The following is a 25598-nucleotide window of genomic DNA, read 5'->3' as shown; positions in this document are numbered from 1 at the left end:
TTAGATATAATTCTATTTTTCTATTTGCAGAAAGGGTTTTTTTGTATGCACCTTCCGTTCTTTGATATACCAGTCGTGGTGCACTGGTAGGAACGGGAAAATGGGCCAAATATATTATAGACCATAACTCTGCAAACGTTTTTCATTAGTAGGAAGGGATCTTTTATATGCACCAACTCATAGACAGGATAACACATACCACAGCCTTTGATATATCAGTCGTGGTGCACTGGCTGGCACGATAAATAGCCCAATGGTAGACTAGATATGATGTAATATTGTGAAATTAACAAATCCATTTACTGTAGTTTGACATTCGATGACATTGCCACTTTGCTGTTTAATAATATAATTTTAATTCACGTAAATATCTCTGTAACATTTATATATCAACTAACATTTAAATCTGAGGTATAGTAAGGAGACAACTCTATATCAAATTCATTCAATCTGTGCCTATCACAAAGTAGCCAAAGATCCCCGCTCTAATTTTCTAGTTTCTGTATATGTTTACTTTAAAATCATAAAACGTTGTCACAACAGTATTGCATTTTATTTTCGATCATCGTTAGACCTTTTAGCAGCCTTTCCCGTGAAAATGCCCCCAGTTTCTTCTTATTTAGACATTAGATCAATGATATCTTGTTTATAAAAAGACAGAGAGAGAGAGAGAGAGAGAGAGAGAGAGAGAGAGAGAGAGAGAGAGAGAGAGAGAGAGAGAGAGAGAGAGAGAGAGAGAGAGAAGAAGAAGAAGAAGAAAACAAAACAAAACACTATGTATTGTATGGTTATGTACAACAATAAAATAAAATAAAATAAAAAAATTAATTAATTAATTTAAAAAAAAGAATAAGTCAGTACTTACCCTGTCCATTAACATAAAACAAACAGATGATCAGAGTCAAAGACGTGAACGTCGTGATCTCCGTTATTGCGATGATTTTCACCGTTGTCCTAATCGCTGAATTGCCAGTTCCAGACTGCTTCCTATCTGTTTGTATGCGATGATATACCAGGCATATCTTCGTAGCTACGCCCACAAACAGGGCGCTCTTGCATACGTCGCATTATGTCATTGGGAGATCGTAAAAAAAAAAACCGAGACAAGATGTGCTTACATATCATAAATAGGCCACACCTCTGTTCTAAGTCAAGCCTACAAAGAGGGTCCATTCTGCTTCCCGACTTCCCGATTACAGATTTATACATACCAAAACAAAACAGCACCTAATAGAGTGATACACAGCCCGAGTACTCTGCCTTTCAAGTAGCCAGGAGGATTTGCAAAAATCATTCACTCTGTGATACAAGTATAAGATTTGGCACACCGTTACTCTGACCTGTAACAGTTTATTTTAAAACTGGAGCCCAGCGCATATGGCCTGTAGCGGTCATTTTTCAAAATCGCCGACAAGAGAATTTTCAATGTCTCATATATTGGCTGATAATAAAGATCGGAACTTTGTTTTGGCATCTAAATCTGTGTTTTCAATGCCAAGGGAATCCAAATAGCACAACACTGTAAAATTATATTGTGTCAGCCATTTTATTTTCGATATTGATTTTTTAATATCTTGGTTCACAGTAATCAAATGGATTTCACTTTTCTGTCTGTGCCAAGAATACAATAATAACAATAGTTTGCATGTATTTTGTGTTTTTCATGTTGTGTTAGTGCAATTCTTCATTGCGCACACACCATTTAAAGGGAACAAATTCAATTAGAAGTGATAAGTAACCATTTATTATGCAACAAAAAAAATAAAATAAAAATCTCGGCCACACATCTGAGGAAATCGGATTGTAATCTTCATAGAATTATATTTTTACAAGTGTGAAGTTTAGTCAAAGAAAATATCTGATAAAATTATCCAACTTATCAAACCAATGGACTGGGTGATATTGACAAATACATGTAATATTCATTCACGCCCATCACACTTGCAAAGTGTTGTACGGTTCAAAGTTGTCATCTTGCATTTGCATTGTCCTTCTGTGTCCCTTTGTGTATACACACTTGACGATTACGCGACAGACCTCACCAGGTGGAATAGTCATCCATTTAATCGTCCACTGTACTCCGCACATCTCCCAAGTTTGCTGGACTTGGCAACTGTGGTGCTTTGATCATTGCTTGAACCAATATATGACCTGCCTCATACCCTACTCGCAACAGATGCTGGGCTAGTGCCTCCCTGCCTTTCTTAATGAATACTACATAGCATCAGCCTTTCATTATAATATATACTAGTCTCAAGAGTTCGCACGGTCATACATGATCACCGCTGATCTGTTAATTGTATGGAGAACATTCAGAACAATTGCCATGGTCTTGGGTATGAACTATCCACTGCACTGCAGACAGGGCCTCAATATACAAGGGAAGTCTTGTCTGTGTATGGATGTGTCCAATTGGAGGATGGTCAGCTCGGTGTCCAGAATTATTTCCCACAACTTGAAATGAATACTGGTTGCTGTTCGTTCCTTGGACCAAACGTCTCGCCTTACAGAAAAATCCCGTCTTCGATTGTGAGCATCTTGCTGGAGTTTGTACAGTACACAAGCCGTTATTTGGTGAGCTCTGGCTGTCTTGATTATATGGGAAGTCTTGAGAATGCTATCTGCTGTAACAAGATTAGCTACTGCAGCCTGTAATATAGTTGATGTCTAGCCAGTTCCTTCGAATAGGTCATCCAAGCATTTCAGCAATGTCAGCCTGATAAGCAACCCTCTTCTCCCCCCCCCCCCCCCCGACATCACCACATAGGAGTCTTCCCCGTGTGTCTCTGGTCTTATCCATTGAATGTTCTTGGCAATGTTCTACAGAGGCTGGTCACAGGCTATTACAGGGATTTCTCCTTAGTTGAGGATACTGACAGGTTTCTTCAATACACCCGTTGTGTGCTCTATCATAGAAACTGACTTGGAGTTGTCTGGAAATATTGTTGACTGCATATAAACGGCCCATGATACATACTTTCTGTCCTTTCCATTTGGGTTCTTCGTCTGGTATTCCCAGGTCTTTTAGGGAACTGACGACATCACAGACATGTTGACACCGCCGAGTTTCTGCCACAAGAACAACTGTAGACTCGGGTGTCTTAATCTCTTATATTTCTGGAATGGGCGGATCTTTCATTGACTCAACAGCTGGGGCGAGGTGTAGTCGTCAGCCAGTTCTGCAATCTTGCGATTTGACTTGGACATTGGAGCACCTGCTGGTTCAATGCCGATGGACATGGATGCCAGAAAAGGGAAATACCAGCTCCGTGTAATGGTGACTAAGAACTAGTTGAGGTAGGGTTGTGGTACATGCTGCTTACAGCAGATATTGTAAAGATGCCAGTCGATCTTGACTGATTGTTGACAAACCGCTCGTATTGATTCAAAGTAACTGATAGTAGAATTAGCCAGATCAGATGGCATAAGAAGAACATGAACATATGTTACAGAGAATACCAACTTGTAATGGGTATTTAAGTTTATTTTCTCCACTCTCCATCAATCTAGTCTTGACTGCCCCTCTTTGTTGCTTTATCAGTCATTATAACCTGAAACTATCAATTACGAACAGTCTAAGTCTATTTCTCCACTATCCATTAATCTATTCTGTTTGTTGGATTCCAATACTGTCAATTAGCAACAGTATTTAAGTTTATTTTCTTCACTATTCATCAATGTAGTCTGTTTGCCCACCTCCGTTGGTTTGTCAGCTGTTGAAACCCGATGTTGTCAGTTTTGCAAGTTTTAAAGTTTATTTTTTCAATTGTTTATAAATGTTGTCTGCATATAATTCTGAGTTATTTCTTTATCGTCTATGGGTCGGTGGAGTGATTTACTTCGGTATCGGTACGGTACTCAATATTGATACAATACCGATACCGAGACCGATATCGAGCGGTATTTTCGGTAAACTCGGCTTTAAATACATGCCCGAGTTAAGTCTCACACGCTAATTTCGTCTAATAAATACAATTAAATTACATACACAAGACAGTCGTCTCTTTCGTTTTGTTCAGCTATTTTGCATTTCAGATATACTGTTTGTGGTTTATTAAATGGCAGGAAACATTTACTCGGTGCGGTGTATCGGTATTGACTCGATACCGAGAACGGTATATATGGTATATCGCACAGCTCTAGTCTGAGCCTATAGTCCGAGAGGCAAGCCCAGCTAAACTGAAAATGGTTGAGCACATCACCCAGTACACAGTTGGTTTTCACTTTAGGCTGCTTGGGGAATGCTTCTAGAATATTCCTAGTCGTGATGTAGAGTTGAATTGTTAACTAATAGGAGAGTGGGGTGGCTTAATTAGGTGCAAATCTTAAAAATTTGATTTGATTTTCTCTGTTTCTACAACTAATATTCTTCAGGAATTGTTGTTAATAATAATATGTCACCGAAGTAAGTTTTTATATTGTTTGGGTTTTTTGTTTTTGTTTTTTTTGTTTGTTTGTTTTTTAATTTTTATTGTCCCCAGAAATATTTGGCAGTGTCAGGGTTGAGGTGCCCTGAGCTCACTGACGTACACATATTTTAATTATATTTCATATATATATACAGACTATTTACATGTACACAATGTTCATGTTTAAAACATATACTGCATTCAAAAAAACTCTCTCATCCACTAATCTACTCACCCCCTATATTGACAATCATTAGACGTTGAAGGTGTAGTGCTGTGCTGAAATACAGATCTTGAGAAGCCGGATCCGTCTGAACGAGAGATAGTATCAGACTAGGATATAGTCCATTCGTCATGGGTTGGTATAGTGGTGCGGACGGGCCCGATTCCGGCGGTTACCAGATGGTAGGCCTATCACTATAAAGCAAAGTAAAGTCTAGAAAAGAGTAGTAGGGGCCGACCCCGCTTCCTATTTCTTCTTAGAGTGGGGTGGTCAATCTTCCAGTGCTGCTAGGACAGGTTCGGACATGTAGAGACTAAACGCGAACAACCGTGGCATTCTGCAGAATGGTCGTCATACGAGTCACGAAAAAACAAGTCGACATAGTCAGCCGGAGAAATGACGTGGAGGCAAGGAATCTTGCTAAAAAAGAATCCAACCTGGTGGTGCAGGCTGTCGAAACGAGAGGCGTTCTAGCGTTCAATCAGTTCCAATGGCCGCATACATCCCAGTAGAAAACTTCTTTTCGCTGACAAAAACAACGAAATGAAGGATCCCCAAGTCGAGCACACGAAAGCACGTGCAGTGTGCACAAGCGAAACAAACACGTCTTACCGCGTCGAGCTCCAGACTGGGAATGCCAAATATGAACAATGTACACCTCAGCATTAACATTCGGGCTCTGGTTTTGTCTCCGGGCGATGCACGGGCTTCCGGGCTATCGGGTGGTAAATAGGCTAACCCGTTGGGGTGGGGTGGGGTGAGGGTCGTCCATGAATACCCGACTCCGTACTTATACAACTGTTAGAGTCTAGACTCTCGAGTTTGGTACTAGTCTTATGAAACTTATTCTTATATAACGTTACTAAATTTAACTGAATTCACTTTTATGTATACAAAATGTTTTTATTTTTATTACTGGGAATTTATTTGGTGTTAGGCAACCACTATTAAGAATTATTTCCCTTGTCAAAATGGCGGCAAACAAGGTATTTTGTGCATTATTTCGACTTCTTGTTGATATAGCAAGTATCCTACAGCTAACAACAAATCGGATATTTTAACGAATATCCTCTGGTTATAGGTTGCTGCGATTTATATATTTTTTGCCATGTCATGCTAAGAAAACTGTTGCACAGGTCACCTGTCAGGTGTCATTATTCCATCCACGTTTGAAAATATTACGGTCGACGACAGTCACTTTTCGCACCCTTGTTTTGGCATCATACACAATAAATATAGCATATATCTTACTGTACTTTCATTTGAAATCCATATTTCGTAAAAGGTACAATTTTTTAATCACAAGATTTTCTTCAGCCACATTCAGGTGCATCAGTAATGTTAAAAAACAAAAACAATAACAATTTTGCATTGGAATTTTTCTAGCATTCTTAACACGGAAATGTCATACGGTCTCACTACACAGATGTCATCTGCCATTGAAACCCATGTTAAATTGCCCAACTTCATTGGCACTAACAACATACACCATTGTGAACATACATTAGGCCTAGCCCGAGTACTCTGACTGTAAGAGAGCTAGACGGACATTTGGACATAAATACGCTCTCATTACAGTCAGAGACCAACCTATGTATATTTTTGGCAATTCCTGACTACCAAACGGTAGGCAAAGATTCCCGCTCTAATACCACAACAATCCTATGTTTGACGTCAAATACCTTTACATCGATCATTTTCGAGTTAACTGATAAAAAAAATCCACATATTAATCACTAATACACATACTACAGAGAGAAACCCGACAGCACCCACATTCAGCTACGCTTCGTGACACTCCGTTGCAACAATTACAAAGCTCGGCGATCTATATCGAGACTGGGCGATTCCGCCTTGTGCAGCAGTTACAGGGGCCGTCTCATAAGAGGAGGCAGTACGTAGCACATACTTTTGCCGTATCCTGTCGATAACACCCAAAATGTATCCTTCAAATTCAAAATGGAATCAATAATGTGTAATTGTTTTGGTTTAATGACGTAATTAAATCCAAATTCATCCAAAACGGCATTAGCCAACTCTTCCATGTTGTAACGTCGCTTGGTATGAGACGGCCCCTGTAACTGCTGCACAAGGCGGAATCGCCCAGTGGCGATCACGTGATCTACATCTCGAAATAGATCGCCGAGCTTTGTAATTGTTGCGATGGAGTGTCAAGAAGCGTAGCTGAATGTGGGTGCTGTCGGGTTTCTCTCTGTAGTATGTGTATTAGTGATTAATATGTGGATTTTTTGTATCAGTTAACTCGAAAATGATCGATGTAAAGGTATTTGACGTCAAACATAGGATTGTTGTGGTATTAGAGCGGGAATCTTTGCCTACCGTTTGGTAGTCAGGAATTGCCAAAAATATACATAGGTTGGTCTCTGACTGTAATGAGAGCGTATTTATGTCCAAATGTCCGTCTAGCTCTCTTACAGTCAGAGTACTCGGGCTAACATTAGGCCAAGAGAATGAAAGTTATAGATTTGCGTCCGAACAATTTTAAAAACACATGAGGCTTTTTTTTCATTTTTTATTATTCATTATTTTTATTGATCTATTATTTCTATAATAGATTGAAGTCCAAATGAGGTCTTTGACATGTTTGAAGGTGGAATATAAACTTGAAATTTTTTTATTTCATTTTAATTCATTTTCCATTGGTTTATTCGATGTGCTGAAACAGAAGGACCAATCACATCGTTCGACACATCAAGAGTTCGGCAATGTTTGGAATATACTGCTTCCTGCTTGAGGATTCAATGCTCTACTGGGCTACACTTCAGAATTTATGTCGGAGATGGCAGTTTTGGCGCGAAGGACCTCGTAGACATTACCACTATTGACGATTTGGAACTTGAATTTGTGTGATGATCATTAAGTGCCTTTTTTGTGCAAATAATGAAATGTTTTGTAAATAATGAAAATTTTCAGCGGTACCTTTCACGGCATGTGGGTGGTGGACGCAAATCTATAACTTTCATTCTCATGGCCTTATATAAGCATTTATTTTCACTCCAAAATTGAGAACATTTCAGTCTCAGTTTTTTGCTGGCTGTAATTCTGGTCCAAACAGGTGGTTCATTAATCGATTCACTCCGGCTGTCTCTTGCGCTATACACCCAATTCCCAAAAGGTCAATACACAATATTATAAAATAACATGGGCAAAATACAGCCAGAAGGCTTACCATTAAACATACATATTGTTTTAATTCTTCACCATTTCCTAGAAGTGAATATGTGAACCATAACTTGTGTCACAATTGGGAACCATAGTGGACCGTGATCAATGAACTTTCACCCGGAAGTGATCTGTGTAGTGAGACCTAAGGAGATGCAAAGTGACGTCATTCAAATTCATAATGACTTAATGAGCAATATAATATAATATAATGTAATATATAGAGGATTCGTCACAAGTATTTTTAAAATTTAATATGGAAAATATCAACTGAGTATATGTTAATTGGTATTTGTTGAGGCTCTGCCGATTAACTAGACGAGGTTGATATTTTACATATTAAAAAACACGAGTAGCGAATTCTGTTTATTCTATAACATTTCTAAAATAACATTTTAATTAATTTTTAGTAAATCACAGTACTAAAGTCGCCGCCATCGATAATATGACGTCATCACGATTAGCACAGATTAGTTTGACGTCATGCATATTAAACAAATCTTTGAAAACGTTGCGCTCAAGTACACAGGTCTTGATGGCTTGTAAGCAAATGACCCATCCACAGCAACACATTACCTAGAGACCTTGCATATTTGCATACCATTATTAACCGGATTAATAAAGAGAATTGTCACCTGGGTTTATGACATGGATATCATTGGTAAGTTATAGAATAAAATATAATATAGTATATTATATTATTACAATGATTCGCCACATTAAAATAAAAACTGGTCTATTAACCTTGACTTTTTATTATTTTCATCTTTTAAAACTTAAAATTAATGTTTTGTCCAGAATTATGAAAAATAAAAATATACTGACCTGTAAACAGCGTTGTCTGCTTGTTATATAAATTTGACAGGGGTCAAGTTTAACAGACCAGTCTTTATTTTAATGTGGCGAAGCATTGTAATAATATAGCTAATTTTGAATTTGAATGACATCAGTATTACAATGACGTCACTTTGCATTTCCTTACAATAACCATAAACTGGTTAAATGACTTTTCCGTTTTAAGAATGCTGGAAAAATTCCAAAGCAAAATTGCTATTGAATTTTTGTTTTGTTTGAGCATTACTAAAATGAAGACCGGCCTTGGTGGCGTAGTGGTTAGGCTATCGGTCTACAGGCTTGTAGGTACTGGGTTCAGATCCCAGTCGAGGCATGGGATTTTTAATAGAGTGCGCGACTATTCGTTATGTTTTACATAGTATGCCAAATGTGGGTTATATTTAAAGACTTGCTTTGGCAAATGAATTTGGCAGTAAATGAACTACACAGTCTACAATTTGAATGAAGTCAGTTAGTGTTGAAAGCAGGTATTTTTCAGGAATAAATATTGTAATGGCGATGTCTACACTCCATTTGAAGCCCATGACAGCCAAAAGTGGTTTTGCAAAAGTGGTTTTGCATGTGCCACTGGTCACATGACTACAATAGCACACATGTTTTCATCTTTACTTGCTGACAGTAGTCTGACACAACGAAAAAACACATTAAAACAATAATTGTTACGACCTGTTTTGATGCCACGCCTCACAAATGTGCAGCGTGATCGTGCCGTCAGCATGTTGCACACGAGAACGTCAGTAACTGACACTGCAAGGGCGTTTGGTTGCAGTTGACGGGCAATTTATGATCTGCGGACATGAGTACAATAAACGGGCACCACAGCTGATCGTTCCCGACCAGGTAGAAATGGCCATTCTCGACTTCTTTTCATCCATGGCAATCTCAACGTTTCTGCATACCACGATCAGGTGCTGGCCCAGGTTCTTGTGCTCTTCATGGCAGCTCACGGTCCAGGCCTGATCTAGCTTTCAGCATGACAACGCCAGACCCCACACAGCCATCTTGACTAGGGATTATCTGAGGAACACAGGCATCAATGTCATGGATTGGCCTTCAAGGTCGCCCAACCTGAATCCCATCAAGCACGTCTGGGATGTGCTGGGATGACATCTGTGCACTCTCAGGAACCCTTAACAGACTATGCAGGAACTTGGTGCCTCATTAGTGGAACAATGGCACCGTATCCCTAATGCAGTCTTTACACGCATCAGGCAGTCAATGATGAGGCGTTGCCTTGCAGTTGTGGGTACACGCATCAAACAGATTTTTGACTCGACATTTATTCCAATTGTTTCTTTGGACTTCATAAAATAGAAAAATACCTTGTTCTGTCATATTTGCTAATTAGCCCAGATGAAATGGTTGTGAAGTTTTTACTTTGTCTCAGTAGATTAATAACAAATAGTATGTTATAACTGGCAAAGGACCAACTATTTAAGTAAATAATATTTGTTTTATTTCTTTTACACATTTACTTTACTGTTTGTTCTTAGGTGCGCAACTTTTGATTACTCCAGGATACATAGGGAAATGTATTCATGACTGCCATTTGGCACTGTGCGCACTATATTAAATAATGTGTAAGATTAAACAAACCTAAATAAACAAAAGTTTTAAAGCACTGTCATTGTCAAAGTTATCTGCGTCGTAGATTCATGGCATGAGAGTTTTTGTGACACGCGTTACTCTTGAAAAACGGTTACTAGAGGATAGTCATCGGAGGAGAGGTGGGACATAGCCCAGTGGTAAAGCACTTGCTTCATGCGCGGTCTGTATAGGATCGATACCCGTCGGTGGAACCATTTGGCTATTTCTTGTTCCAGTCGGTGCATCACAACTGGTATATCAAAGGCTGTGGTATGTGCTACAGTGTTTGAGATTAACGGTATCCTGATATCCCAGGGATACCAGAATTTAATTTTGGATACCAGACTTTAGGAACCCAGAATCCCACCGGGATGCCATAAAATACTAAATTCTCAGGTGGGATACCAGATTTTGAAATGTTAGTATCCAACTGGGATACTGGCCAAATTTTTTAATCTGGAACACTCTGCTATCCCTGGCTACTAATGGGATATTTTTTTAGCATGTTTCCTCTCTAAGACTATATGACAAACATATTTCCGTGACACAGGGCTCAAACTTACAGATGGTGCTGATACGAATTGCCATCGTCGAGATATAAATTGTTGAAGGTTGGGAGCAACACTGGTGGCACTTGTGCTGGGTTTAGTAGTTCTGGGTGAGCAAATAATTTAGCTAGATTGTTTATTAAACAGTTATTTTATGAAAAAAAAATCAATTATTACATAAAATTATTTCGCCAAATTAAAATAAAATATGTCAACTGCTTTCAGAATTGGTAATTGGCGAATATGACGACTTCCAGACCTAGTCCTGCTTTTGTGCCTCTCGATAAAAATGGCTGCCATTCATAAAACTCAACGACGGCAAAATATAAGCATCTGATGTACATAAATTTGTGCATTTGAATGTTTATTTGCTGGGAAAAATGGCTTTAAAAACAATTGCTGTAGACAGGTTAGGAATTGCAGTTGGGGAGACGTTTTACCCATGACAATTTGTTTTTAAAATTGCTGTGGGCGACAAATTCTTAAGTTTGAGTCCTGGTGAAAGAAGATCGACCTATTGACCATTCTGTGTAGAGCCTGTACCCTTAGAATTGCTTGTAACGCCAGTTTTTTAAAATCAGATTATCACAATTATTGTCTCAATGTACTCTTGTGGTGTCGTTAAACAAAAACAAACTGTAAGTTCGTCTCTACTAACCATCTTATAATATCATTTACAAATGCAAAATATAAATTATTTGTAATCTTATTCATTCCAGGAAGCTATTGCTATCATTTTGGATGTGGGGCCATCCATGAACCAGGCTCCAGCAGGGGAGGCAACTTCACTTCAGACGGCCATTGATGCGATCACGATGATATTACAGAGAAAGGTAGAACCTTAGTACATATATCTGTGACAGACAGCCGTTGATGCGATCACTATGATATTACAGAGAAAGGTAGAACTTTAGTACATAATATATCAGTTACAGACGGACATTGATGCGATCACTATGATATTACAGAGAAAGGTAGAACTTTAGTACATAATATATCAGTTACAGACGGACATTGATGCGATCACTAAGATACTACAGAGAAAGGTAGAACTTTAGTACATAATATATCAGTTACAGACGGACATTGATGCGATCACTGTGATACTACAGAGAAAGGTAGAACTTTAGTACATAATATATCAGTTACAGACGGACATTGATGCGATCACTATGATATTACAGAGAAAGGTAGAACTTTAGTACATAATATATCAATTACAGATGGCCATTGATGCGATCACTATAATATTACAGAGAAAGGTAGAACCTTAGTACATATATCTGTGACAGACGGCCATTGGTGTGATCACTATGATATTACAGAGAAAGGTCGAAAATTAGTACATATATCAGTGACAGACGGACATTGATGCGATCACTATGGTTTGGGATTGATCCCCATCGGTGGGACCATTGGGCCATTTTTCGCTCCAGCCAGTGCACCACGACTGGTACATCAAAGGCCATGGTATGTGCTATCTTGTCTATGGGATGGTACATATAAAAGATCCCTTGCTGCTAATCGAAAAGAGTAGCCCATGAAGTGGCGATATCAGGCTTCCTTCCACAATATCCGTGTGGTCCTTAACCATATGTCCGACACCATATAACCATAAATAAAATGTGTTGAGTGCATCATTAAAAAAAACCCCAAACATTTAATTTATTTCTATTTCTACAGATGTTTTCCGAGTCTAAAGACGAGGTGGCACTGATTCTCCTGGGAACCCCCGACACGGATAACCCCCTAGCAGTGAACGGGGGATACGACAACATCTCGATCGTACGGCCTCTCGGGCTCGCAGACTTCAACCTGCTACAGACAGTGAAGAACGACATCACTCCCAGCGATACATCCGGGGACTGTATCCTTATAGTACTTATCATTTACACATCAATTAAAGGGTGTGGTATGTGCTGTCCTGTCTATGGCTTGCATTTTGGTAGTGGTAGCCTCTGACGGCACCAGGGTTTCTCCCCCTCCCTCTTTCTGTCTGTCTCATTCTCTACCTCCCTCTCTTTTCTCTCATTTTCTACCTCCCCTTCTCTCATTTTCTACCTCCCCTTCTCTCATTTTCTACCTCCCCCTCTTCTCTCTCATCCTCTACCTCCCCCTCTTGTCTAATTCTCTACCTCTCGCTCTTCTCTCATTCTTTATCTCCCGCTCTTCCCCCTTATTCTCTACCTCACCCTCTTCTTTCTCACCCTCTACCCCCCCGCTCTCTCTCTCTCTCTCTCTCTCTCTCTCTCTCTCTCTCTCTCTCTCTCTCTCTCTCTCTCTCTCTCTCTCTCTCTCTCTCTCTCTCTCTCTCTCTCTCTCTCTCGCTCTCCCTCTATCTCTCTCTCACCAATTTACCATAATGGGCAAATTAAAAAAAAAATTGAAACTTTGGTACTGAAAAATGTTATCTGCCATTTAGTAAAGCACTAACAATATATCTGATGAATACAAAATAGCTGAAAAGAAGAGAGAGATGAGGGCCTTGGGTATGGAATTTAATTTTATCTAGATGATATTAGCGGGTGAGACTTAACTCTGGCATGCATTTAAAGCAAAATATACCAAATTTACCGCTCAGTATTGATATTGTATCAATACTGAATATCATACACAGGGCTAGTTCTGGGTGAGCAAAATATTTCGCCAAATTGTCCACTGAACTTCAAAAATTGCAGAAATCAACAGTTATTTTCAAAAAAAAATATCAGTTATTACATAAAATTATTTTGCCAAATGAAAATAAAATTCGCCAACTGCTGTAAAAATTTGCAATTGGCAAATTTGGCGAGTGCCAAAGCTAGCCCTGCATACAAATACCGAGGTAAAAGTGCCCCACAAATACTGATACCGAACCTGAACTTGTAATACTGCCCGGCTCTATCAAAGGAGAGAAAGGAAAGGGGGCAGTGGGGAAAAAAATTGCCACGGCTAGCTGTAGCACTTGCCAAATTCACCATTTGCGAATTTATAAAACTTGTTGAATTTTATTTTAATTTTGCGAAATAATTTCATGTAATAATTGATATTTTGTTACAAAACAACTGGGTTTCTGCTATTTTTTAAGTTTAGTAGATAATTTGGCGACCTTAACTTTTTTCTACGATCACCAGCCCGTTCCATAACGTGGCGTAGCTTACTGTCATCGTAAATTACGGTACAGTTTACAATTTATTTACAATTGGTATGAGGCAGTTGTTAGCCACTAGCATAACTGATAAATGGCAGTTAGATGATGATTTGATCATTTTGTGAGAAGGATACTAATGTTTTGTGTAAAAACGGATCTAATATATACCAAATACCTTTTATGAAAGTCTACGTTCGTTGATAACATTTTTAGGCCATACGACCTTCACATGAAAATACGGGATAGAACTTTTATGTCTTATGCATTCGGCAATTATCGCTCAGCAAATAAACTGACAAAGTTACTTCATGGATGTTCAGTACCAATGAATACATCCAAGATGTTCTGAAAAGTCGGTAACCTATTTATTATTTAACTAATTTGGATTTCTTTGCAAAGAAGATTTTAATCATTAAAGGGGCACTTACGGCTACCATAAGGTTGCTTTGTGGAATGGCTGTAAAGTTTATAGTACCAATTGTAAAATTCACCTTAAAGGCATACTGTCACGGATTTAAGGACCTTATTTCTCTAAAAATGGATAATACATAAAAATTACATTAGATGTTAGAAACCAAATCTAGCTATTGCATCACCGTAAGTGAACCATGATGGAGTGAATTCCATGTCAACCCTATCGTCAATTTCAGTTTTTGAATTATGGACCATTGCCATAATTCAATTATTTTTACAAAATATCATTAATAAATGGAGTATGGTGGTTATGAAGATGGTTGAATAAGTACATTTAGGGACAAATCAATATATTTTTGTTGAGGTAATACTTTGTTAGACCATTAAATAGGTCAGTGGTCTGTGACAATATGCCTTTAAGTCACTACAATTAAACTTAGCTATGATTAATTCATGGAATGGGACCCTGAATTGTAAAGGCTCATTTTGTGCACTCTGATGTTGTAGTTTATTGACAAATATTTCTTTAACCGACTTGCAGTTCTTGATGCCATTGTGGTTGCTATGGATCATCTAGTCAGTGCCACACAGTAAGTTTTTACCAGTCCGCATAATAGCAGCCTGGAGCCTAATTCACAAATCTCTCTTAGGCTCTGCACGACAACAAATCATCCTCTTTGCAAGTATTTTACAATTGCACTGCGATATCGCAAAGTTACGAGAGTTAGAGTATTAGGCCCCTGGGTAAAAAGGGGAAAAGCAGTCTGGTTTTTAAGATGTTGTAGGTGAAATAGAAATGTATTTTTCAAGAAGCAAATGTGTTGTACAATTATTTCATATACTCTTTACCTTTTGATTGTGTTATATTTTACAGGGTTCATACAGATTTGAAAAATGTTTGAATTTTAGTGGTCACAATGAAAAACTTTGAATTTACTTAGTGTTATGAATCATACACTGCGGTAATCTTGTTTCAGATACAATGTAATGTAATTTGTAAATCATATATGACGTAAGTAACTAAAAGGCGCCAACTCCAGTAAAAAAAATTTAAATGGGAATTCCCTATTTAAAAGTTCTGGTCCAGATTGTACATACGTGTGATACAAGATAAATTTATCACACAGTTTGAAAATGTCTTTATCACTATAGTAAGATCAAATAACAGTGTTTCTGCCAGAGGGTAAAATGGGTATGGTGCCATACCCAAAATATTTGTGCCGTTTTTTTGTGTTTTTTTAAGTTAACCTTTTGACAAAATTAATTACTCTTAACCCTAACCTTAAATTTAACCCATTTTCTTTCTCGTGGAGGCTTCCTATACCCCCTGTTGACTTTGGTTGCATTCAATTCCATAGCTCCATACCCACAAATTTCTTTCTGGCTGAAACACTGAATAGTTATTTAAATTTGATGTATGACAGCCTGTATAAGCCCTGTTATTGTGAATAAAGACTTTGTTTTGTAGAGGTAAAAAAGGGTTTGCTTCAAAACGCATCATTTTGCTCTCGGATCTCACTGGGCCATTCGGAGATGATCAACTTGACACAATAGTGGGTGCTCTTCATAACTCAGGAACAGAGCTTAACGTCATGTAGGTATTAACAGGTCACGTCATGTAGCTATCAAAAGGTCACGTCATGTAGCTATCAACAGGTCACGTCATGTAGCTATCAAAAGGTCACGTCATGCAGCAGGGCTCAAACTTATCAACAGCACTGATGACAATACTGACGACAGTTGTCGTCGTTGAGATATAAATTAAGTAGATAAGTAGAGAGCATCCATGACAGCTCCTCAGCAATGGCAAAATGTATACACCTAGTGTATATTATCTGCTAGTATTTAACATTTGCACATTTGAAACATATGTATGTCTACACACAGCAAAATAGCATTTCAGTCATGTTTATTTGCTGCAAATGTCACTTTAAAAAAAAAATGCCATATGTAGGCTCAAAATTGATGTCTATGGGTCGTTTCACCCGTGACAAGTCTTTTAAAAATTACCATGGGAGACAAATTTTAAAGTCAAAGCCATGTGTAGGAATCAATAGTTCACTTCATGTCATGTCATGTAGGTATTAATAAGTCACCTCATATAGATATCAACAGGTCACGTCATGTAGGTATTAATACGTCACCTCATATAGATATCAACAGGTCATGGCATGTAGGTGTCAACAGGTTTAAAGTGTACTGAGGTGTCATTAAACTATTATACTCTTTAATATTTGACAGAGGTCCTGATATTGCTGATGACGATGAAGACGAGGTAGATGCAGGACCTAAACATGGTAAAGAGAAAACTCCACAACAGCTGGCCGGTGAGACGCTCATTAAACACATACTCGATCAAGTGAACGGGGAATCGTACTCATTCAGGTGAGGTCCATTACCCTACTCAGTCTAGTTAACTCTTTCCCTCCCATTCTCGACTATAGTTGTACTCTGTCTAGTTAACTCTTTCCCTCTCATTCTTGACTATAGTTGTACTCAGCCTAGTGAACTTTTTCCCTCCCATTCTCGACTATAGTTATACTCAGTCTAGTGAACTCTTTCCCTGTCATTGTCGACTATAGTTGTACTCATTCCAGCCTGTTCACCATGACTGGTATATCAAAGGCTGTGGTATGTACTACCCTGTTTGTGGGATGGTGCATATAAAAGATCCCTTGCTGCTAATCAGAAAGAGTAGCCCATGAAGTGACGGCAGCGGGTTTACTCTCTCAATATCTGTGTGGTCCTTAACCATATGTCTGACGCCATATACCTGTAAATAAAATGTGTTGAGTACGTCGTTATATAAAACATGTCTTTCTTTTTTATTGGTTTCAGTGAAGCATTGCCAGCTCTGAGTTATTTTCAAACTCGTCAAGTTCGACCCACTGCCTGGAAATGTCAGCTTCAGATCGGACCAGACTTGAAGATTCCTATAAATGGATATGCTAAGGTGTGTCTTGTTAATCATAGGGGGCGGGACGTAGCCCAGTGGTAAAGTGCACGTCTGATGTGCGGTCGGTCTAGGATCGATTCCCGTCTGTGCGCCCATTGACCTATTTCTAATTCCAGCCAGTGCACCATGATTGGTATATCAAAGGGTGGTATGTGCTATCCTGTCTGTGGGATGTTGCATACAAAACAAATCCTTGCTACTAATGGAAAAAATGTAGTGGGTTTCCTCTCTATGACTGTCAAAATTACCATTTATTTGACATCCAGTAACCGATGATTAATAAATCAATGTGCTCTAGTGGTCCCGTTAAAAACAAAAAAAACTTCTTATTCAAATGCCAGGATGATTGCTAGGAATGAAACTGCAGTGTCCATTTTTACGTGTCCACTGGACAACCTCCAAGCTACACACAACCTCCTAGCTACATGTACATACAACCTCTGAGTACACACAACCTCCGAGCTACATACAACCTCCGAGCTACATGTACATACAACCTCCGAGCTACACACAACCTCCTAGCTACATGTACATACAACCTCCGAGCTACATGTACATACAACCTCCGAGCTACACACAACCTCCGAGCTACATACAACCTCCGAGCTACATGTACATACAACCTCCGAGCTACACAACCTCCGAGCTACATGTACATACAACCTCCGAGCTACACACAACCTCCGAGCTACATGTACATACAACCTCCGAGCTACATGTACATACAACCTCCGAGCTACATGTACATACAACCTCCGAGCTACATGTACACACAACCTCCGAGCTACACACAACCTCCGAGCTACACACAACCTCCGAGCTACATTTTGCTAGATCTTCACTTGTCAGGACAAAAGGACGTGCTTATTTCAAACTGCCTTTTTAAGGGACATTCCTGAGTTTGCTGCATTGTAAGATGTTTCCGAAAAATAAAATATTTCTACGATTAAACTTACATATTAAATATATTTTCTTGTTTAGAATATCAATGTCTGTATATTATAATGTGTTTCTGGTCGTCTTAATATTTGTAAGAAGCCTAAACTGGATTTTGTCTTCAAATAATTTTGTACGTACAAAAAAAAATATTTTAGGAAATACAATTAAATTTAACCTAGTACAAATATTACAACGATCAGAAACACGTTTAATATACAGCCACTAATATTGTGTACAGAAAAATATGTTTGATATGTAATTACAATAGTTAAAAAGTCTCTGTTAGTCATTAACATCTTAAAAATTGCAGCAAACTCAGAAATGTTTCTTTAAGACTTTCTTTCTGTGTTCAGATCAAAGAGTTCAAACTGAAGCAGACCTGGAAGAAAGTGTACGCCAAGGACCCCGACATGGAGATCGGAACCTTGCGGACATACCACATGGACGACGAAGAGGAAACCGAAGTGGAAAAGGAAGACATTGTCCAAGGTGAACTCAGGAAGGAAACGACACACTCAACACATTTTATTTATGGTTATATTGTGTCGGACATATGGTTACGGACCACACAGATATTGAGAGAGGAAACAAGGTGAACTCAGCTTACCACCAACATCTTGTTGTTGTAACTCCACTTACATGAAGTGGCGACAGCAGGTTTCCTCTCCCAATATCTGTGTGGTCCTTAACCATATGTCCAACGCCATATAACCGTAAATAAAATGTGTTGAGTGTGTCGTTAAATAAACCATTTCATTCCTTCCTTCCACTTAAGACCAATGTTTCAGGACGCAAAATATGTGTATTACGTACCAATTCAATCTTACTATAGTGATAAAGACATTTTCAAACAATGTGATAAATTTATTATCTTGGACCGGAACTTGTGAATGGGGAATTCCCTTCTTTTTTTTTACTGGAGTTAGTGCCTTTTTGTTACTGACATCATATATGGTTTACAAATTATGTCACGTCGTATTTAAAACATTACACAAGACTGCCGCAGAGTATGATTCTTAATGTTACGTAAATCCATGAAAGGAGTATTAATCATAGATTTAAGAAAGTGTTATTATGACGTTAAATTAAAAAAGCAATTTTGTCAAACATAAAAGAAGGTATGTAATAAATACAGAACTTCACATATGTTGTTTTCACTTCCTATTTATTGCACTTGTTTATTTTGCACAAGAACATACCACTCAACTGCTATGCAGTCTCTTGGTATATATATTCTTGTGCAATATAAACAGGTGCATTAAATAGGAAGTGAAAACGACTGTATCATTTTCTTAACCCTAACCCTAACCTAACCTATTTTCTTTTTCGGGAAGGCCCCCCCCCCCCCCCCCCCCCTCACCCCCCAATACCCCCTATCACCAGAAACACTGCAGCTGGTGATGTATTACTTACTTAATCCCCTTCGTGCTAAGAAGTACATGAGGCTGTAACAAGAAATCGCCATTGCTGCCTGTCTTTTGCCAGCTTCTCCAGCAGCCCCCAGCTCAGACTGCCCTCTCGAATTTCCTTCTCTGTTGTCCTCCTCCATGTTTCTTTCGGTCTTCCTCGTTTCCATTTTCCAGGAAGGGGCCATCGTTTCACTGATTCCTAGGATATTGATGTTGTAGTTGTCCATTTCTTTGATGACTTGAGCAAGTTTTCCAGTCTGGTACATAGTCCTTACATTCCAACATCCGATTTTCATCTCAGATTTTGGCTTCAGGAAATTCACCATCGGGATGGCTGCTCCCATCTGAGTTTCACTGCCCTCTGTCATTGATCCAGTCTCCTGGTCTGCTTCATTCCTTAGACCAAGGTTTTGATCTCTGATTTCAGTCTCCTGGTCTGCTTCATTCCTTAGACCAAGGTTTTGATCTCTGATTTCAGTTTCCTGGTCTGCTTCATTCCTTAGACCACGGTTTTGATCTCTGATTTTAGTTTCTGTAACAATATTGGTATTTTACGGCAATGGGTTGTTAGCCCATTGCCCAACCCCCAACCTGGAGGACCAGGAGGTCAGTTTTTGTCTGGCCTCTAGCCTACGACCAATCCGACTTGGGTGACCCTACCAGGAGTACTAGACTCCCGACGGCATAGCTCTTAGGATCCCTGAGACACACAAGCTAACTCACCACAACACGGTAAACACCTCAAGAGCTAGGGTGATGTATTCGACATGATCTTATTGTTGAGTTATACTTCCTTCCTTTCTTTTCAGGCTTTCGCTATGGCAACACCCTGGTTCCCATGTCAGAAGATGATAAAGAAAACATGAAATATGTTTCTGAGAAATGCTTCAGTGTTTTAGGATTCACAGACAGTGAAAATGTAAATACATGTAATTTGTTTATATATTATTCATAATTACTCAGGTAAATTCGGGACAGGATGTAGCTTAGTGGTAAACAGCTCGCTCGATGCGTGGTCGGTCTGGGATCGATCCCCATCGGTGGGCCCATTGGAGTATTTCTTGTTCAAAGCCATGCACCACAACTGGTATATCAAAGGCCGTGATATGTACTACCCTATCTGTGGGATGATGCATATAAAAGATCCCTTGCTGCTAATCGAAAAGAGTAGCCCATGAAGTGGCGACAGCGGGTTTCCTCTCTCAATATCTGTGTGGTCCTTAACCATATGTCTGACGTCATATAACCGTAAATAAAATGTGTTGAGTGCATCATTAACTAAAACATATCTTTCTTTCATGTAAATTCTCTTATCAAAAAGTCGAGTCTAACTTTGATCTGATGTAAGTAGTTTGTTCATATATTATTCATAATTACTCATGTAAATTCTCTCACCAAAAAGTCGAGTCTAACTTTGATATGATGTAAGTAGTTTGTTCATATATTTTTCATAATTACTCATGTAAATTCCCTCACCAAAAAGTCGAGTCTAACTTTGATGTGATGTAAGTAGTTTGTTCATATATTATTCATAATTACTCATGTAAATTCCCTCACCAAAATGTCGAGTCTAACTTTGATTTGATGTAAGTAGTTTGTTCATATATTATTCATAATTACTCATGTAAATTCCCTCACCAAAATGTCGAGTCTAACTTTGATATGATGTAAGTAGTTTGTTCATATATTTTAAAAATAATTACTAAATTAAATGTAAATCCACTAACCAAAATATCTAGTCTAACTTTAATATGGTGTGATTTGTTTTTCATTTAAACTGTCACTATAGCCATGCAAACAATTATAGGTTGCGTGATGGACCGATGATGTCAACCAGTCAAGTATTTCCTGGACGATTTATGCTTCATTACACATCTGCTTATATTTCAGTTTATTATGACCATATTAAAATAAACTACCGGCCTCGATGGCGTCGTGGTTAAAGCCATCGGACATAAGGCTGGTAGGTACTGGGTTCGCAGTAACAACTCGATGGGTAGGTGTAAGGCCACTACACCCTCTTCTCTCTCCTTACTAACCACTGACAACTAACCCATTTTCCTAGACAGACAACCCAGATAGCTGAGGTGTGTGCCCAGGACAGCATACTTGAACCTTAATTGGATATAAGCACGAGAATAAGGTGATATAAAATGAAAATAAATTAATACTTTGAGGGAAAATGAAATTTGTGAGCATTATAATACATGTATTTCTTGTAGACATAAAAAATTTATTAAAAAATATTAGAGGTGTGCTTGTGGTTGAGATATGTGTTATTAATTATATGTGGAATTTTGTCTTCTATCGTTTCCAATCATTTTGTTGCAGTAAAAAATACTATATTTATTGTCCTGTTTGTTGGAAAGTGCGTATAAAAGATCCCTAGCTGCATTAGGAAAAATGTTGCAGGTTTCTTCTGATGACTACGAGTCAGAATTACCAAATGTTTGACATCCAGTAGCCGAAGATTAATTAATCGATGTGCTCTAGTTGTGTCGTTAAACAGAACAAACAAATTTGTTTTTATATTTACTGACACTAGGTGACAGCTAGCTGTTAGGGTGTCAATTAGCCACTTTAAACAGTGTGCTAAACAGCCACTTTAATTCTTTCCCTCCCATTCATAACTAGTCGAGATGACCGGTCTTCCTAAACACAGCTGTCAACATTCACAGGAGTTAGGACGAGACGTAGCCCAGTGGTAAAGCACTCGCTTGATGTGTAGTCGGTTTTGGGTATCGATCCCTGTCAGTGTATTTTGGGCTATTTCTCACTCCTGCCAGTGCACCACGACTGGTATATAAAAGGCCGTGGTATGTGCTATCCTGTCTATGGGATGGTGCATATAAAAGATCCCTTGCTGTTAATCGAAGTGGCGACAGCGGGTTTCCTCCCTCAATATCTGTGTGGTCATTAACCATATGCCCGACGCCATATAACCATAAAATAAAATGTGTTGAGTGCGTCGTTAAATAAATATTTCCTTCCTTCCTTCCTTCCTTCACAGGAGTTATCTATATTGATTCTGTGAACGCTAGAACTTAGTAGAATAACAATTGAACACATTCAGTGTATTTTTTGGACTGGTGTTCATATTTTAGTTGTTATAGCAATATTGAAAATTTGTGTAAATATTATTGATGACTTTATCATGCACATGGGTTAAAAAAAAAATTATATTTGTAAAATATTTCTTTTAAAACAAGTTGGACATTATTAGAATATTATGGAAGTTTAAGGTTTTATTCACTGAAAATAACTGATGATAGTGACTTTCAAGAAGATGACAGTTGGGATTACTTGTTGTTGAGTGAAAGTGAAAGTGAAAATAAACATTGACATCAATTATCGTGGGATTTAAAAAAAAATTTTTTTTTAAATATTAATTCAGTTCTTTTGTAGATTTTATTAGCGTACTTAGACTAAGATGTCCCCAAAAATGTTACACACATTTAAAATTGATTTACGATGGATGTTTTCTTACAATTTGTTGTTGAAAAATGTATGTTCAAAATGACAAATTTCATGTTGGAAACTTGATTCAGTAATGATGTTTTTGAGTGTAAAGCTGCACCAAGAGTTAAACAATGTGCTGGGGTGTCGTCTAACAGCCGGTGTATGTTTATTTCAGGTGAAGCAGCATCATCTCCTAGGTGACGGCATTATTACCGTGGTGGCAGAGAAAGGGGACGAGGTCAGTGAAATGTTTATCTGCTGTGGCAGTGTGGTGAAATAGTTTAGTGTGGTGTCGGCAAAACACAAGTCTTGTGCACATTTAGATTTGTCAGACCCAATCTGATTAAAATTAGCTCTACTGGTCTACCAGTAGATCTAACAGCATTGCGTGGACTCCCATGTCCAGGTGACATTTCATCAATAAATAACAATTTAAATATTGACCAATTACACTTCACCTTTTATAACATTATTTGGGAGCATACAAATTCAAAAAATATCGGGCAAGACTATTTATGCAATAGGCGAACTTGTTGGACCCATTGGGCTATTTCTTATTTCAGCTAGTGCTCCACAACTGGTGTAACAAAGGCCGTGGTATGTACTATCCTGTCTGTGGGATGATGCATATAAAAGATTCCTTGCTGCTAATCGAAAAGTGTAGCCCATGAAGTGGCGACAGCGGCTTTCTTCTCTCAATATCTGTGTGGTCCTTAACCATATGTCTGACGCCATATAACCGTAAATAAAATGTTTTGAGTGCGTCGTTAAATAAAACATTTCCTTCCTTACCAATCATGAAAATGGAAGTCATGCAGGCAGTGTATGGATTGCAATTCTCTGTTTTCTACATAATATTAATTTTTACTCAGGAATAGTCATTAAAATAAATGCCTTGTGTTCATCTGTCATCTGTTAAAAAGTGGTTTTCATAGCCCTCGAAGTTTTGGGGTTGCACAATCCCAGGATCATTCTTCCTGGATCCATGCCTAACTAGCAATGTTGTGTTATAGATAATCAATGTCAAATACTCACTTTTCTGGTTTTTAAGCTAAGACAGAATCTCTGTCTCTCATATGTCTCTTTTGTCTGTCTCTCTTCCTCTCCATATGTCTGTCTTTCTTTTAACTTTATTAATGTGCCTATAGCCAAAAGAGGTTCTGTCTGTCTCTCTCTCTATCTCTCTCTCTCTCTCTCTCTCTCTCTCTCTCTCTCCCTCTCTCCCTCCTCTCCTCCCTCTCTCTCTCTGTCTCTCTCTCTCTCCCTACGTTCCTCCCATTCGTCCTTCTCTCTCTCTCTCTCTCTCCCTCTCTCTGTCTCTCTCTCTCTCCCTCTCTCTGTCTCTCTCCTCCCTATCTCTCTCTCCCTCTGTCCCTTCCTTCCTCCATTCGTCCCTCCCTCTCTGTCTCTCTCTCCTCCCTATCTCTCTCTCCCTATCCCTCCCTCCTCTCTTTCTCTATCTCTCTCTCTCTCTCTCTCTCTCTCTCCCTCTGTCCCTCCGTCCCTCCCTCCTCTCTATCTCTCTCTGTCTCCCCCTCTCTCCCTCCCTCCCCCCCCCCTTTTATTCAGTAAAATTTTGGTCTTGACTAAAATGTATCGGTTCAAATGAAGTAGTTGAGAAGATTCAAGGGAAGTAACTGTGGTTTGTTTTGCAGGCTGCAGGAGTTGCATTATCTGCCTTGATCAATGCGATGTATGAAACCAATAAGGTGGCCATCGTACGGAGAGTGTATGCAGCACGAAGTGCACCCAGATTAGGAGTCCTGTTTCCACACATAAAGGCAGAGTACGAGGTCTGTGATCTTTGTTTTTTTTACTTTGTGTTTTGGGTTTAAAATGTTTGTTGGTCCAGGAATCTCGACAATGTCATGTATGGGACCAGGAGTCACTAGTTTAAACATAATGTTAAATATAAATAATGCAAAAAATAATGAGGGAGACAGAGAGAGAGAGAGACAGACAGAGACAGATGGTTGGAGAGACAGATGGGGGAGAGAGACAGAAAGAGAGGGAGAGACAGACAGAAAGAGAGTGAGAGAGAGAGGGAGAGTGACAAACAGAAAGAGAGAGATGGGGGAAGGGAGAGACAGAAAGAGAGAGATGGGGGGGGGTAGGGAGAGACAGAAAGAGAGAGAGAGAGAGACGGGAGAGTGACAGACAGACAGAAAGAGAGAGATGGGGGAAGGGAGAGACAGAAAGAGAGAGAGATGGGTAGAGTGAGAGACAGAAAGAGAGTGAGAGAGAGAGAGGGGAGAGGAGAGACAGAAAGAGAGTGACAGAAAGATGGGAGAGATATAGTGACAGACAGAAAGAGAGTGAGAGAGAGATGGGAGAGTGACAGACAGAAAGAGAGAGATGGGTGAGGGAGAGACATAAAGAGAGAGATGGGGGGAGAGGGAGAGACAGAGAGAGTGACAGACAGACAGAAAGAGAGGGAGAGACTCGGAAAGTGAAGAGAAACAGGAATGGAGAGAATGAGAAAGCTA

The 25598-nt window shown here is 38.9% G+C and overlaps 1 protein-coding gene across 1 annotated transcript; it reads left to right on the top strand.

Moving 5' to 3' along the window:
- The first annotated feature begins 5588 nt into the window (after positions 1 to 5588).
- Positions 5589 to 24947, top strand: LOC121377929 (X-ray repair cross-complementing protein 5-like). Its single transcript, XM_041506024.1, has 11 exons — positions 5589 to 5618; positions 11525 to 11638; positions 12489 to 12672; positions 14891 to 14939; positions 15818 to 15943; positions 16591 to 16734; positions 17188 to 17302; positions 18598 to 18733; positions 20463 to 20572; positions 23288 to 23350; positions 24768 to 24947. The coding sequence occupies exons 1-11, from the start codon at positions 5604 to 5606 to the stop codon at positions 24945 to 24947; spliced, it is 1236 nt and encodes a 411-aa protein (XP_041361958.1). The 5' UTR covers positions 5589 to 5603.
- The last annotated feature ends 651 nt before the right edge of the window (positions 24948 to 25598 follow it).

The sequence above is a fragment of the Gigantopelta aegis genome, chromosome 7 (assembly GCF_016097555.1).
Source record: "Gigantopelta aegis isolate Gae_Host chromosome 7, Gae_host_genome, whole genome shotgun sequence".
In the NCBI taxonomy this organism is placed as follows: domain Eukaryota; kingdom Metazoa; phylum Mollusca; class Gastropoda; order Neomphalida; family Peltospiridae; genus Gigantopelta; species Gigantopelta aegis.
This window is presented reverse-complemented; position numbering and strand designations above follow the sequence as displayed.